Genomic DNA, 16,550 nt, shown 5'->3' with positions numbered 1-16,550 from the left:
TAAAAATCACATTTACATAAGACAGTAGTAGAAAGAAAACTAGTTTTTAGTTAATAGGTCTGGGTTTTAGTCTACTCCTGACCTACCCTAATTCGTTGTGCATCCTTGAGAAATTTTCTTAATTTCAGTGGAACTCACTTTGTTATTTGTTTGTTTGTTTGTTTTAGGTGAGACAAGGGGAGATAGTGAGGCAGACACTTGCATGTGCCCCGACTGGGATCCACCCAGCAACCTTGTCTGGGGCCAATGCTAAAGTACTGAACTAGTTTTAGCACCTGAGGCTGATGTGCTCGAGCCAAGAGAGCTATCCTCAGTACCTGAGGCCACAGTTGAACCAATCAAGCCACTGGTCATGAAAAGATAAAAAGGAGAGAAAGAGGAGGGGGAGAGAAAAGTAGATGATTGCTTCTTCTATGTGCCTTGACAGGGAATTGAACCTGACATATCCATACGCCAGGCTGACGCTCTATCCACTGAGTAACCGGCCAGGGCCTCACCTTGGTTTTTTTTTTTTAATTATCAGTTATAAATGTATATTAAATTATAAAACAAAAATTTGTTTTTAAAAACAAATTTTCTAGCGTCGGCCTAGCTTGCAGAGGACCCGGGTTCGATTCCCGGCCAGGGCACACAGGAGAAGCGCCCATTTGCTTCTCCACCCCTCCGCCGCGCTTTCCTCTCTGTCTCTCTCTTCCCCTCCCGCAGCCAAGGCTCCATTGGAGCAAAGATGGCCCGGGCGCTGGGGATGGCTCTGTGGCCTCTGCCTCAGGCTCTAGAGTGGCTCTGGTCGCAACATGGCGACGCCCAGGATGGGCAGAGCATCACCCCCTGGTGGGCAGAGCGTCGCCCCATGGTGAGCGTGCTGGTGGATCCCGGTCGGGCACATGCGGGAGTCTGTCTGACTGTCTCTCCCTGTTTCCAGCTTAAAAAAAAATTTTCTGACCTGACCAGAAGGTAGTGCAGTGAATGGATAGAGTGTCAGCCTGGGACACTGAGGACCCTGGTTCAAAACCCTGAGGTCACCGGATTGAGTGTGGGCTCATCCTGCTTGGGTATGGGCTCACCAGCTTGAGCACAGGCTCACCAGCTTGAGCATGGGGTTGCCAGCTTGAGCATGGGATCACAGATATGATCCCATGGACACTGGCTTGAACCCAAGGTCACTGGCTTAAGCAAGGGGTCACTGGCTCGGCTGGAGCCCCACCCCCAGTCAAGGCACATATGAGAAAGCAATCAATGAACAACTAAAGCGCCACAACTATGAGTTGATGCTTCTCATCTCTCTCCCTGTCTGTCTGTCCCTCTCTGTCCCCCACTCCCTCTCTCTTGCTAAAAAAACAAATAAAAACAAAACAAAAACAAAAAAAACCCAGCCAGGTAATAAGGTTAAGACACCAGTAGCACCTGAAATACCTACTGAATCATCTAACAACACTAAATTGTGCATAAATATAACCTTTTTTTTCCTTTTCATTTGAGAGATGAGAAAGGAAGGAGAGAGATAAGAAGCATCAACTTATAGTTACTTCCCTATAGTTGGTCATTGCTTTCAGTACATGCCTTGACTGGGGAGCCAAGCCAAGCCAGTGACCATGGGCTCAAGCCAGAACCCTCGGGATCATGATGATCCCTGTGCTCAAACTGGTAGCCCACACTCAAGCTGACGAGTTCATGCTCAAGCCGGTGACCTCAGGGTTTCCAGCCAGAAACCTCAACATTCTATCCACTGTGCCACCACTGGTTAAGCAACTAAATATCACTTTCATATCCAAGTGTGCTTCACTGAATTCAACTTCTAAGAAAATGGGTTCATACGAATCAATCTTTCCAGCTAATCATTCATCATTGTCCAGCTACTTGTACAAATGAGTTTTCCTCATAATAAATAAGGTCTTTGTATTTCTATGTCACTTTCACATACATATGTGTGTTTCACATGCTCCAGGGCATACCAGACACACAAGATGAAATTATGCAGGAAGAAAAAGATGAAATTTTTTAGGAGAACAAAACTTAAACAAGTTGTATTAGCTACTTTATGGGTACTACATGAGAATAATAAATGATATTTCACTGAAAATTGGTAACTGAGGAGCTACTAAAAAGAAATCCACAATTTTTCTTAACCAAACACATGTTTTCACAGTTTATCATTTTTCAAAGCATTTCTCTCTCTTTCTTTTTTGGTGCCTCTTAAAATCTCATAGATGCATATTTTAAATGTTCTTCAAAATAATGTCCCCGGCAATGCATGTCCTCTTTCCTCGGCACAGTTCTCCAAAAATATCAAAATGAAGCACACAAATGACTTATTTCCAGATGCATTTTTCATCTACTAACCATGCTGTTCTGTGATACCATGGAACAAGCAGGTGGCAGAGACCCAGAACATCTGTCAGAGCTGTGCCCTGACCCACCCGAGCTGGCTCGTTCCCCAGCGGGATTCACACAGAGAAAGGCTGCAGCCCCTCGCCCACTTCAGACTGGGAAAGCGCAGAGCAGGGAGGTGACTGTCACTTAGGTGGAAGAGGTCTTCTCAAACCAACTGGCTTTTCCCTTAGGGCAATCTGTATTTCCTCAGCTGCATTTTCCTGATATTTCAGCTTATTCAGGCGCTTCATTTCATATTCCCTTTCCAACTTGATGTCTAAAAAAATAAATACATGAAACAATCCAAGTGAAAATTTTCAAAAGGTATAACTGAGTCAAAACTGATTTTTCAGGACACAGCATAATTCACATTCTTGAATACTAAACAAGAGAGGACTACATATATAGGTGGTATAGATGCAAATGAACATATTTAAACATTTATCTAGTAATAAGCAAAAGACAGAAAATTTGCAATTTATTGAAGTAGTACTTATTGAACATACCTTCTGCAGAAGGGAGCAGATTATCCTTATTGATTTTACACTTTCTGAGTTCTACAGGACCACCAAATGTAATTTCTTGCAGGAAACGAATCTTGATTTTGGCTAGCTTTTTGTACCAGGTTTCTGTAAGCAGTGCAAGATCCCAAGATTGCTGTCTGGAGCAAATATTTCATTAATTCACTCAACAAATATTTATGAAGCATCTACTATGGGATATACAGAGGACATCAAACTAATTCTCGGTTCTGTTTTCCACTACACATTTTCGTTTATGGATTTTTCCAGAGTTGCAAATCTAGGCCAGGAGAAAGAGCCGTATATTAACTAACATAAAACTATATTTAAAAATTACCATAAACTATAATGACAGAAACTTTTGTTCATAATGAAGGCTTCCTGGAGTCACTCCAATTTTCCCATGTCTTTTAAAAGGACTTAAGACTTTTATAGCTAATCAAAAATACAGTCACATTAGAGAAGGAACAAAGGAAACAATGACGCACTGAGCAGGGCTTGCTTGGCCTACACCAAGACTTTGCCTGTGTGAGCCTATTTCAATCCTTACAGCCACTGCACAGGTACAGAAGGAAATTGAGACTCACAAATTAATTAAAAACCCAAGCTGGAGCTTAGCTTAGGTATATTTATTTAGAAGCACTAGCACCAAGAGAAGCCTTAGAAAACTGGAGGAGATAAAATCCCAAATTACAATACATAAAATAATCACTATGAAATTTAAATGAATTGTTTTATATATTCTAATTAGAAAATGTCAAATATCAGCTACAGGCAATGAGATGTTTCTCATCTACAGTCGATGTGACTTCATATGCATGAGGAAAGGGAAAGAGCTGTCTGGTATGAACAGGGGAAGTGCGGGTATTACACACGCCACTTTTGTTGTTGTTTCAGCCTGCAGCTGCCTTGTTACTGTACTGTCTAACTTTCAGGAGCGACTTGAAGGCACTGGCTGTTGCCTCAGTGTTAGAGCATTGGCTCAGCATATGGAAGTCTCGGGTTTAATTCGTGGCCAGGGCACACAGGAGAGCAATCATCTGCTTCTCCACCTCTCCCCCTCCCCCTCTCTAAAATCAGTAAATTCTTCTAAATTATTATTATTATTATTTAGTGAAAGAAAGAGAGAGAGAGCAAGAGGGACAGACACACAGAGGAAAGGAGAGAGAGATGAGAAGCATCAATTCTTCATTGTAGCACCTTAGTTATTCATTGATTGCTTTCTCATATGTGCCTTGACTGACGGGGCTCCAGCAGAGGGAGTGACCCCTTGCTTAAGTCAGTGACCTTGGATGCAAGCCAGAAACCTTGGGCCTCAAGCCAGTGACCTTTGGGCTAAAGTCTATGATCCCATGCCCAAGTTGGCAAGCCTAAGCTCAAGCTGTGATCTTGGGATTTTGAACCTCGGTCTCAGCATCCCAGGCCAATGGTCTATCTACTGCACCACCACCTGGTCAGGCAGGACATAATTTTTTTTTTAATTTACCCCGGAGTAGGACTGGGGTATGAGGTAGGAATGGAGATATAAGAAATAGAATTTTTGCCTGACCTGTGGTGGTACAGTGGCTAAAGCATGGACCTGGAATGCTGATATCTCTGGTTCAAATCTTCAGGCTTACCCAGGCAAGGCACATATGAGAAGCAGCTAGTACTACAAGTTGATGCTTCTGGCTCCTCCCCTTCCATCTTTCTCTCTCCTCTCTCTAAAAATCAATAAAGTTTTTTTTTAATAGCATTTTTATTTTCTTTGCAAATACTTGTATATTGTTTGTATGTTTTTAGTGTTTTTTTAAAAAAATAATGTTCTAAAAATACTTAACCAAAATTTATTTTTTTAAAAAGGAATAAATGAATAATAGTCTAATAAAAATAAAAATACTTAACTAGTAAAAGTTGAAGGAGAGCCTGACCCATGGTGGTACAGTGGATAGAGTGTCACCTGGGATGCTGAGGTCCCAGATTTGAACTCTAAGGTCGCTGACATGAGCACAGGCTCACCAGCTTGGGTGTGAGGTCACCGGCTTGAGTGTGGGAAAATCAACATGACCCTATGGTCTCTGGCTTGAGCCCATGGTCACTGGCTTGAACAAGAGGTCACTGGCTGGGCTGGACACCACCCCCCATTAAGGCCCATATGAAAAGCAATCAATGAACAAGTAAAGTGCCACAAGTAGGAGTTGATGCTTTTCAACTCTCTCCCTCCCTGTCTCAATCTCTCTTTCTCTCTCTCTCTCTCTTAAAAAGCCAAAGGTGAGAGAGAGAGAGAAGATGGCAGCAGAGTAGGCGGATGCACAGACACCCAGCTCTCAACACCAAACTGGAATACAAATCAATTTAGAAAAAATCAGCATGAAAAACCAACACTGAACTGCAAGAACAGCTCTCAAAAACCAAGGAGCAAAGAGGAAGCCACAATAATCCTGGTAAGGAGTGCCTGAATCTCCTCTGCTTACAGGAAGGGAAGGACGGGGGTGAGGCTGAGAGCCCAGAGAGGACTTCACAGAGGAAAAAGAGCAGAAACTACTGCTCACAGCCACTTACCTGGCGGCCAGGGAGCAAGGTGGGTTGAAAAGACCAGCTTATCTCCCAAGTGGAAAAGACAGGGAGAGGGACAGACTGTGAGGGGCTAAGGTATGCAAGAAACAAAATAAAAAGCTGACTCATTCGTGCTGGAGGCGGCCATAGCTGGGGGAGGGACTGAACCTTTCACAAAACAGAGCTGAAGTGCTTCCGGATCAGAGATCTCCGGACATCTATCCAGCTCCAATCAGCACAACAAGACACAGCTGAAAACAAGAAGTGGGGAGGAGGGGCAGTAACTCAGGTCTCCATGGAGATCTGAGATACACCTCCCGTACTGAAGCTGAGAGAAAAAACCCTGCCCCCAGTGAGATTAGTTGGAGGAAGAGACCTTCAGCGTCTCAGGTTACACCCACAGCATTCCTGGATACAGTTTCAAGGAAGCCCCCTGCTGAGATCAGTTAACAAGACTATCACCTGTTAAGAAAACAAACAAATCAAGACTTCAAAGCTGCCCAAATCCGAAAGTGGATTACAAATAATAGCTGATACCAACCCACGAAGACCTAAAAATAACACAACTGAAAACTGGAGGCAGACAACACCAAGCCTAGACTCAATCAACTCTACAAATAAAAAAAAAAAGAAGAAGAAGATGAGAAAACAAAGGAGTGCAATCCAAATGAAACCACAAGAGACACTTTCGAGAGATGAACTGAGTGATATGGAAATAATCAAACTTCCAGATGCGGAGTTCAAAATAATGATTGTAAGGATGCTTAGGGATCTTAGAACAACAATGGAGGGGGAGTTTGAAAACCTAAATAAAGAAATAGCAAGTATAAAAAAGAATCAGTTGGAGACGACAAATACAATATCAGAAATAAAGACCACAATGGAAGGAATTAAAAACAGGATAGATAGAGCAGAGGATCGAATCAGCGAGTTAGAAGACAACTGGAATGAAGGCATGAAAGCAGAGAAGAAAGAGAAAAAAGACTCAAAAAGTCAGAGGAAACTCTTAGAGAGCTCTGTGACAACATGAAGAGAAATAACATCCGCATCATAGGGGTTCCTGAAGAAGAAGAAAAAGAACAAGGGATAGAGACTTTGTTCAATCATATCATAGCTGAAAACTTCCCTAAATTAATGCAAGAGAAACTCTCACAAATCCAAGAAGCACAGAGGACTCCATTAAAGAGAAACCCAAAGAAACCTACACCAAGACACATCATAATTAAAATACCAAAGCTAAGCGATAAAGAGAAAATATTAAAAGCTGCAAGAGAAAAAAAAGTTATCACCTACAAAGGAGCCCCCATAAGGATGACATCTGACTTCTCAACAGAAACACTTGAGGCCAGAAGGGAATGGCAAGAAATATTCAAAGTAATGCAGAACAAGAACCTACAACCAAGACTACTTTAACCAGCAAGGCTATCGTTTAAAATTGAAGGAAAAATAAAAAGCTTCCCAGACAAAAAAACAACTCAAGGAATTCATTACAACCAAACCAATGCTGCAGGAAATATTAAGGGGCCTGGTGTAAACAGATAAAGTGGGAAAAGAATACAGAAAAAAAAAAAAGAAAAAGGAATACACCTTTAAAGAAGAAAATGGCAATAAACAACTACATATCAATAATAACCTTAAATGTAAATGGATTAAATGATCCAATCAAAAGACATAGGGTAGCTGCGTGGATAAGAAAACAGGACCCATACATATGTTGTCTACAAGAGACACACCTTAGAACAAAAGACACACACAGATTAAGGTAAAAGGATGGAAAAAAATGTTTCATGCAAACGGAAATGAAAAAAAAGCTGGGGTAGCAATACTTATATCAGACAAATTGGACTTTAAAACAAAGGATATAGTAAGAGATAAAGAAGGCCACTACATAATGATAAAGGGAGTAATCCAACAGGAAGATATAACTATTATAAATATCTATGCACCTAATATAGGAGCACCCAAATATATAAAACAGATTTTGATGGATTTAAAGGGCGAGATCAACAGCAATACTATAATAGTAGGAGATTTCAATACCCCACTAACATCACTAGATAGATCCTCAAGAAAGAAAATTAACAAAGAAACAGCAGACTTATTGGAAACACTAGACCAACTCGATTTAATAGATATCTTCAGAACCTTTCACCCTAAAGCAGCAGAATATACATTCTTTTCAAGTGCTCATGGTACATTCTCTAGGATAGACCACATGTTAGGGCACAAAAGTGCTCTCAACAAATTTAAGAAGACTGAAATCATATCAAGCACTTTCTCCGATCACAACGGCATGAAACTAGAAATGAATCACAGCAGAAAAGCTCAAAAATTCTCAAACACATGGAAACTAAATAGCAGGGTGTTAAATAATGAATGGATTAAGAATGAGATCAAAGAAGAAATAAAGAAATTCCTAGAAACGAATGACAATGAGCATACAACAACTCAAAATTTATGGGACACAGCGAAAGCAGTGCTGAGAAGGAAGTTCATAGCACTACAGGCACACTTTCAGAAGCTAAAAAAAGCTCAAATAAACAACTTAACCCTGCATCTAAAAGAATTAGAAAAAGAACAGCAAGTAAAGCCCAAATGTAGTAGAAGGAAGGAAATAATAAAGATCAGAGCAGAAATAAATGACATAGAGGCTAAAGAAACAATACAGAAGATCAATGAAACTAGGAGCTGGTTCTTTGAAAAGGTAAACAAGATTGATGCACCTTTAAGTAGACTCACCAAGAAAAAGAGAGAGAGGACTCAAATAAATAAAATTAGAAATGAGAGAGGAGAAATAACAACTGACACAACAAAAATACAAAATATTGTAAGAAAATACTATGAAGAACTGTATGCCAAAAAACTAGACAACCTAGATGAAATGGACAAATTCCTTGAAACGTACAATCTTCCAAAATCAATCTGGAAGAATCAGAAAACTTAAACAGACCAATTACACCAAAGGAGATCGAAACAGTTATCAAAAAACTCCCAACAAAGAAAAGTCCGGGGCCCGATGGCTTCACAACGGAATTCTACCAAATATTCAAAGAAGAACTAACTCCTATCCTTCTCAAACTATTTCAAAAAATTCAAGAGGAAGGAAGACTTCCAAACTCCTTTTATGAGGCGAGCATAATTCTGATTCCAAAACCAGGCAAAGACCACACAAAGAAAGAAAATTATAGGCCAATATCTCTGATGAATATAGATGCTAAAATCCTCAACAAAATATTAGCAAACCGGATCCAACAATATATGGAAAAAATCATACACCATGATCAAGTGGGATTTATTCTTGGGAGGCAAGGCTGGTACAATATTCGTAAATCAATCAATGTGATTCATCACATAAACAAAAAGAAGGAGAAAAACCATATGATAATTTCAATAGATGCAGAAAAAGCATTTGATAAAATCCAGCACCCATTCATGATCAAAACTCTCAGCAAAGTGGGAATACAGGGAACATACCTCAACATGATAAAAGCCATCTATGAGAAACCCACAGCCAACATCATACTCAATGGGCAAAAATTAAAAGCAATACCCTTAAGATCAGGAACAAGGCAGGGGTGCCCCCTTTCACCACTCTTATTTAACATAGTCCTGGAAGTCCTAGCCACAGCAATCAGACAAGAAGAAGAAATAAAAGGCATTCAAGTTGGAAAAGAAGAAGTAAAACTATCATTATTTGCAGATGATATGATATTGTATATAGAAAACCCTAAAGTCTCAGTCAAAAAACTACTGGACCTGATAAATAAATTCAGCAAAGTGGCAGGATATAAAATCAATACTCAGAAATCAGAAGCATTTTTATACACCAACAATGAACAGTCAGAAAGAGAATTAGGAAACAATCCCCTTCACAATTACAACCAAAAAAATAAAGTACCTAGGAGTAAACTTAACCAAGGAGACTAAAGACTTGTACTCGGAAAATTACAAAGCATTGAGAAAAGAAATCAAGGAAGATACTAACAAGTGGAAGCATATACCGTGCTCATGGTTAGGAAGAATAAACATCATTAAAATGTCTATATTACCCAAAGCAATTTATAAATTCAATGCAATACCAATTAAAATACCAATGACATACTTCAAAGATATAGAACACATATTCCAAAAATTTATATGGAACCAAAAAAGGACACGAATAGCCTCAGCAATCTTAAAAAAGAAGAATAAAGTGGGAGGTATCACACTTCCTGATATCAAGTTATACTACAAAGCCATTGTACTCAAAACAGCCTGGTACTGGCATAAGAACAGGCATATAGATCAATGGAATAGAATAGAGAACCCAGAAATAAACCCACAGTTCTATGGACAACTGATATTTGACAAAGGAGGTAAGGAAATACAATGGAGTAAAGACAGCCTCTTTAACAAATGGTGTTGGGAAAATTGGACAGCTACCTGCAAAAAAATGAAACTAGATCACCAGCTTACACCACTCACAAAAATAAACTCAAATGGATAAAAGACTTGAATGTAGGCCGTGAAACCATAAGCATCTTAGAAGAAAACATAGGCAGTAAGCTCTCCGACATCTCTCGGAGCAATATATTTGCTGATTTATCTCCACGGGAAGTGAAATAAAAGACAGGATAAACAAATGGGACTATATCAAACTAAAAAGCTTTTGCACAGCTAAAGACAACAAGAACAGAATAAAAAGACAAACTACACAATGGGAGAACATATTTGACAATACGTCCGATAAGGGGTTAATAACCAAAATTTATAAAGAACTTGTAAAACTCAACACCAGGAAGACAAACAACCCAATCCAAAAATGGGCAAAAGAGATGAATAGACACTTCTCCAAAGAGGACATACAGATGGCCAATAGGCATATGAAAAAATGCTCAACATCACTAATCATTAGAGAAATGCAAATTAAAACCACAATGAGATATCACCTTACACCAGTCAGAATGGCGCTTATCAACAAAACAACACAGAATAAGTGCTGGCGAGGATGTGGAGAAAAGGGGACCCTCCTGCACTGCTGGTGGGAATGCAGACTGGTGCAGCCACTGTGGAAAACAGTATGGAGATTCCTCAAAAAACTGAAAATCGAACCGCCTTTTGACCCAGCTATCCCACTTTTAGGAATATACCCCAAGGACACCATAGAACGGCTCGAAAAGGAGAAATGCACCCGCATGTTTGTGGCAGCATTGTTCACAATAGCGAAGATCTGTAAACAGCCCAAGTGTCCGTCAGAGGACGAGTGGATTAAAAAACTTTCCATATATACTATGGAATACTACTCAGCCATAAGAAATGATGACATAGGATCATTTACAATAACATGGATGGACCTTGATAACATTATATGGAGTGAAATAAGTAAATCAGAAAAAAAACTGAGATGAATCCATACATAGAAGGGACATAAAAATGAGACTCAGAGACATGAACAAGAATGTGATGGCAACAGGGGCGGGGGGGGGGGTTGGGGAGGGGGAGGGGGTGAAGAAGGAGAGAGGAGTTAGGGGAGGGGAGGGGCACAAAGAAAACCAGATAGAAGGTGACAGAAGACAATTTAACTTTGCGGGAGGGGTATACAGCACAATCAAATGTCAAAATAATCTAGAGATATTTTCTCTCAACATATGTACCCTGATTTATCAATGTCACTGCATTAAATTTAATAAAAAAATATTAATATTAAAAAAAATAAAAAATTAAAAAAAAAAAAGCCAAAGGTGAGTAGTTGCATTAGCAAATGAACTCCAAAGAGTGTTACTACCAATCCGTTCCTCTTCATTTAGCTGCTTTTATAAAAAATATGATATAAAATACTTTCTTAGGAGAATGAGAGAAGGCATTTATTCTGCAGAGATTATCTGGCATTGACTACCAAAGTATACAAGATGAAAAACTGACACTTCCTACCAGCTAATCAATGGCTTTGTTATGATATATATGGCTTGTCTGACACCAAGACATTTTTAGATAGATCTTCACTACCTACGGAGATGTTTTAAGGTGGTGGGCAGTGTTACTTTAGAGTAAGAAGACTTCTAATACTGTCACTTTACTACTTGACTGTGCCTTTGACCAAACCATTTTTCCAACCTCAGTTTTCTCATTTGAAAGGTTTCTTTTGTTGTAAAGACCAAGTAAGATCATTTATATATTCCTGTAAAAAGCAGTTTTCTGAAAAAGACAAACAGTATCTAGACACTTGAAAATGTCTCATACAGCCTAGTCTAGTATCTATCCCTTGAGGAATACAAAGGTGTCCAGTATTTTTATTTCAGCAAGGACTCTCCCCATCCCACGTCAATACTTATCCTAATAAAAATACTTACACTGTAAAACTGCCCCGCAGAATATTTTTCACTGTGTTCTTTCTTGGCAAGCAGTAAGCCATGGTAAATTACTACAGTCTAACTTCCCAACACAGGTGTCTTTTGTAATAATGACTCGGATACTCTGTTCACTTTGCCTGAAATGATTGCAACACACCTAATAAATGGCTTTACCTTGAATATTTTTTAATGTTCAAATAATAAAAAGATCGAGAAAAAAGCATTTCTGAATGTCAGAACGTCCCTAATAAAATGTTCAGTGTAGCTCAACTCCTGATGTAGAATTGTGTTCTTTTTTATTTCCCAGTAACTCGTTTTATTACTTCTTGTCACATAAGGAGAAAATGCCAAGTTAACAGCATCGTCTGTTGCGTCGCGGTCCTCTGTCAGTGCTGCAGCCTGCCAAACTGGCTCCAAGCCCACGTCACCAAACAAGTGGCAGACTGCAGCACTGTTAAGAGATAAGGGGCTATGCAGGAAAAGGAACTTCCTGTCCCTCGACTCAATCCTTTAAAAACTGCGAACTTTCCCAGATTTTTCCTCTTTGAAATACCTGAATTTTAAAAAGCACCACTCCCACTTCCCTTCCCACGTCTTATAAGCAGGTCTCTTCCAGCCTACCACCTGCCCCCCCACTGCCCCCTACCGCCCGCCCGGAGCCTACAGCCGCCGCTCCCCTCCCCCCCGTCACCACACACACACAGCCTAATGCACCGCCCTGTTTCGTGAGAAACAGATCGGTGGAGCGGGTGGAGGATTCGGTCACTTCAGGATCCTGCGCAGAGCAGTGCGTCCTCCCTCCACGCCGTCCGCCCTCTGTCCCGCCCTCCGCACCCTCTTCCCACCACCCGCCGGCGCGCCCGCTCCACCAGGGCCTCGGGTGCGGATCCCCAAAGGGGGCACCAGCGCCTGCCTACCAGCACTCGGGCATCTCAAAGGGTTGCCATCCCCAGCGGACGGAGCGCAGAGCAAAGCTCGCCCCCAACCAGGAGCGCAAAGCAGCGCACACGTTCGGAGCACACTTCTCCCTGCTCGCGTGGGGAGCCAAGGCCTCAACAAAGGGCTTTGTGGTTTGGGGCTCGCCGGGTCGGGCGACAGGCACGGAACACGCACCCCACGGGGTCCCCTTGGGGCGGGAACATCGGGGTTACACCACGGAAGACCCACATAAGCTAAGGAACAAAGCCCTCTAGCGAAAGAGGGCTGTAAAATAGGTCTTTCTCTGGAAACATTAGTGAGTGTTAGGTTATGTTGAGGACTTCGTTTAGGTACCCTCTGGGGCCCTACTTAAGCAAAATGTTTTCCCATTGTGATGTGTTCCTTTATGAGTAAGTCTCACTGTCACGCTTGAGCAGCACAAGCTGCTGTTATTCACCTGCCCTAGAGGGTCAGGACGATTTTAAAGGTTAAAGTTCAAAACCCATATGTGGTATGTTAGGTGTTCGTGTTAGGAGTTAAGATGGATCAGAAAATGTGGCCAGTTTCTGAAGTCGTTATACTGTAGTGCTAACAGATAGATCAATACATTTTAATGTATTCGATGGTCAAATGAAAATAGCTTACCTTTCCATTTTCCATGAGGGTTTTGAAGTCAAACCTAGTTTGGAATTCTAGTTCCATCACTTGCTGACCTTAAGATCTTTCCTACGTAAAGTCTCTAACCCTTAATTTCTCTGTCAAACACGTATAATACTCTCTATCTCGTATAAGGCTGTTGTGAAGATTAAAAATTGTGTCAACAGGCCTGACCTATGGTTCCACCATGGATAAAGCATCGACTTGGAACTCTGAGGTCACCAGTTTGAAACCCTGGGCTTGCCAGGTCAAGGCACATATGGGAGTTGATGCTTCCTGCTCCTCCCCTCCCCCCTTTAAAAATGAATAAATCTAAAAAAAAAAAAAAATTGTGTCAATAAATTCTCTGTACCCAATTATCTAATTTTGAGTTTAGTCACAACTCTATGAGATAGGCAAGGATACTTATTACTCCAGTTTTATAGAGGAAGAAGGAACTTTGAGATTAAAGTACTGCTCAGGGTCACATGGCTAGTGAGTTGTAGGACCAATTTTTTTTTTTTTTTTTTTTCTGAAGTTGGAAACAGGAAGGCAGTCAGACAGACTCCCGCATGCGCCCGACCGGGATCCACCCGGCATGCCCACCATGGGGGCGATGCTCTGCCCATCTGGGGCGTTGCTCTGTTCCAACCAGAGCCACTCTAGCGCCTGAGGCAGAGGCCATAGAGCCATCCTCAGTGTCCGGGCCAACTTTGCTCCAATGGAGCCTTGGCTGCGGGAGGGGAAAAGAGAGACAGAGAAGAAGGAGAAGGGAGGGGTGGAGAAGCAGATGGGCGCTTCTCCTGTGTGCCCTGGCTGGGAATCGAACCCGGGACTCCTGCACACCAGGCTGACACTCTACCACTGAGCCAACCGGCCAGGGCCAGGACCAACTTTTAAAGCCAAAACATAGAGCCATTTTGGCCCTAACAGCTACCTCTGATAATAGCTCCTGTCTAATTAGAATAGACTGACAGAGTTGACCTACCTTTAGAAGGTGTTTTTGTTCCTCCCAGAAACTAGAAGGTGAGGACTCTTCTATTTTAGGAGCAGGGAGGAGTGAAGGTGGGTGTTAGTATTTAGCACAAAGAATGCTGAAGCCATTAATGGATTGTGAAATCAATGTAGTAGATTTTGACCTTAGCCAGTAGAGCTTGAATATATTTTTTAATTTTTTAAATTGATTGGGGGGGCAAGAGAGAAGCACCAATTAATTGTTATACTAATTTTATGCTCATTGGTTGATTTTTTTTAGGGTGGGAGACAGACAGGGACTGGCAAACAGTAAGGGTGATGAGAAGCATCAACTCGTAGTTGTGGCACCCTATTTGTTCATTGATTTCTTCTCATAGGTGCCTTGACAGGTGGGGGGGGGGCTCCAGCTGAGCCAGTGACCCCTTGCTCAAGCCAATGACTTTGTCCTCAAGCCACCTTGGGCTTCAAGCAAGTGACCAAGGGGTCATGTCTATGATCCCATATTCAAGCCAGGGACATGGCACTCAAACCGGCAACCCTGCACTCAAGCTGGTGAGCCCGTGCTCCAGCCAGATGAGCTGGGGCTCAAGCTCGTGACATCGAGGTTTCAAACCTGGGTCCTCAGCATCCCATGTCAACGCTCTATCCACTGCGCCACCAGCATTGGTTGATTCTTGTACATGCCCTGACTAGGGATTGAACCCTCAACCCTGATCAATGAGGAGGATTCTCTAACGAAATGAGTTACCTGGCCAGGGCCTAGAGTTTGAATGTTATTTTTTTTTCTATTTTTTATTTAAGTGAGAGGAGGGGAAGTAGAGAGACAGACTTCCACATGTGCCCAGACCGTATCCCCCTGGTGATCCCCTTCTGGGGGATGCTCTCCCCATCTGGGGCCCATTCTCAAAACCAAGATATTTTTAGTACATCCTCTGTGCTGGGGGCAACAAGCTCCAATCAATTGAGCCACTGGCTATGGTAAGGAAAGAGAGAGAGAGAAAGCGAGAGAGAGAGAGAGAGAGAGAGAGAGAGAGAGAGAGAGAAGGGGGGCAGGGGGTAGTGAGGAGAAGCAGATAGTTGCTTCTCCTGTATGCCCTGACTAGGAATCAAACCCAGGACTTTCACACACCAGGTCGACACTCTACCACTAAGCAAACCAGCCAGGGCCAGGTTTGAATACTTTTAATAAGTTAGCATAGAATGGGGGGCAGGGGATGAGAGTACATCATGCAGATAAGTACTGTTTTGAGGAATTTTCATTTCTATTATACATGTGCACTTGTACACATGCCTGTGTGTGTGTGCAGTTTCAATGTAAAATATAGTTCTTAGAGTGGGTCTAAAAAGTTTGAATGCTACTGTGTAAGATCATTTAATCTGAGAGATGAAAAAACAGACACCAAGTTGCTGAGGTCACAAACAGGTGGGCAAAAACAGGTCACCTTAGAATTGAAGTGACACATGGACCCATGGCCTTCTTTTAATAGATGAAGAAATTGAGACCCAGGGAGAGGATCTGATGGGTCCAGGGCCACACTGACAGAGATCAGACAGCCTGTGATATCTCCATGTAAAAGCACCAATTGTATATATATATTTATATAAATTATGTATATATACATATATACATAGATATATACAGTGGTGGGATTTAAATAATTTAATAACTGGTTCTCTGTCCTAATGACCATTTTAAATATTAAAAAAATATGCCAAAAGGTAGTTTATTATTTTATGCATTTAGTACTTAAATAAGAACAATAAAAGATGTATACAAAACTAGATTGTATTATAGAAAGTTTTAAAAGATTAATGAACAGTATTAAATAATACCTGACAAAAAACAATAAAACTGTTATTTAAGATATTTCCATATTGTTTCTTGACTGGCATCCTCACTTGCAATTTTTTTCACCTATGGATGGAATGAACATTACTACAAGCGCTTAGAATACGCTGTTGCACAGATGAACATTAAAAAAGAGTAAAGAATGTAAATTTGAGATTTCTACATTGGGCAGCTGCCCAGGTTCCCACCTTAGAGAGAACCCTGATTACAAGTGCCATTTTAACAACCAGTTCGCCAAATTCAACTAAAAATTAGGTATCGGTTCTGCCAAACGGGCGTGAACCAGCTGAATCCTACCACTGTATATATACGTATACACACACACACACACACACACATATATGTAATTCCTGACAATTGTGTTTAGTTATTTCCTTTGTGACTCAATTAGAAAAAATATGGTGGAAGTTACAGAGT

At 41.2% G+C, this 16,550-nt stretch overlaps 1 protein-coding gene across 2 annotated transcripts; it reads right to left on the bottom strand.

Annotated features, from left to right (window-relative positions):
- Window positions 1-2,513: 2,513 nt before the first annotated feature.
- Window positions 2,514-12,724, bottom strand: C5H4orf36 (chromosome 5 C4orf36 homolog). Of its 2 annotated transcripts, none has more exons than XM_066233160.1 (4): window positions 12,673-12,724; window positions 11,756-11,892; window positions 2,877-3,031; window positions 2,514-2,647 (listed from the first exon to the last, which is right to left on the bottom strand). In XM_066233160.1, exons 2-4 carry the CDS (start codon window positions 11,815-11,817, stop codon window positions 2,514-2,516), a joined length of 351 nt encoding a protein of 116 aa, XP_066089257.1. In that variant the 5' UTR covers window positions 11,818-11,892; window positions 12,673-12,724. The 2 variants fall into 2 exon arrangements, with proteins under 2 accessions (XP_066089257.1, XP_066089258.1); XM_066233161.1 differs by lacking the exon at window positions 12,673-12,724 and adding an exon at window positions 12,456-12,567.
- Window positions 12,725-16,550: the final 3,826 nt, after the last annotated feature.

This window comes from Saccopteryx bilineata, chromosome 5, assembly GCF_036850765.1.
Source record: "Saccopteryx bilineata isolate mSacBil1 chromosome 5, mSacBil1_pri_phased_curated, whole genome shotgun sequence".
NCBI lineage: Eukaryota > Metazoa > Chordata > Mammalia > Chiroptera > Emballonuridae > Saccopteryx > Saccopteryx bilineata.
The sequence above is the reverse complement of the archived record's forward strand: the minus strand, read 5'-3'. Positions and strand labels throughout refer to the sequence as shown.

Bases quoted from the DNA above. Each gene is read 5' to 3' on its own strand.
- C5H4orf36 (XM_066233160.1), bottom strand. From the start codon at position 11,817: ATGGCTTACTGCTTGCCAAGAAAGAACACAGTGAAAAATATTCTGCGG. The intron at 3,032-11,755 runs GTAAGTATTTTT...TATTTGCTCCAG, and splicing joins CTGCGGGGCAGTTTTACAGT to ACAGCAATCTTGGGATCTTG. The intron at 2,648-2,876 runs GTATGTTCAATA...TTATTTTTTTAG, and splicing joins TCTGCTCCCTTCTGCAGAAG to ACATCAAGTTGGAAAGGGAA.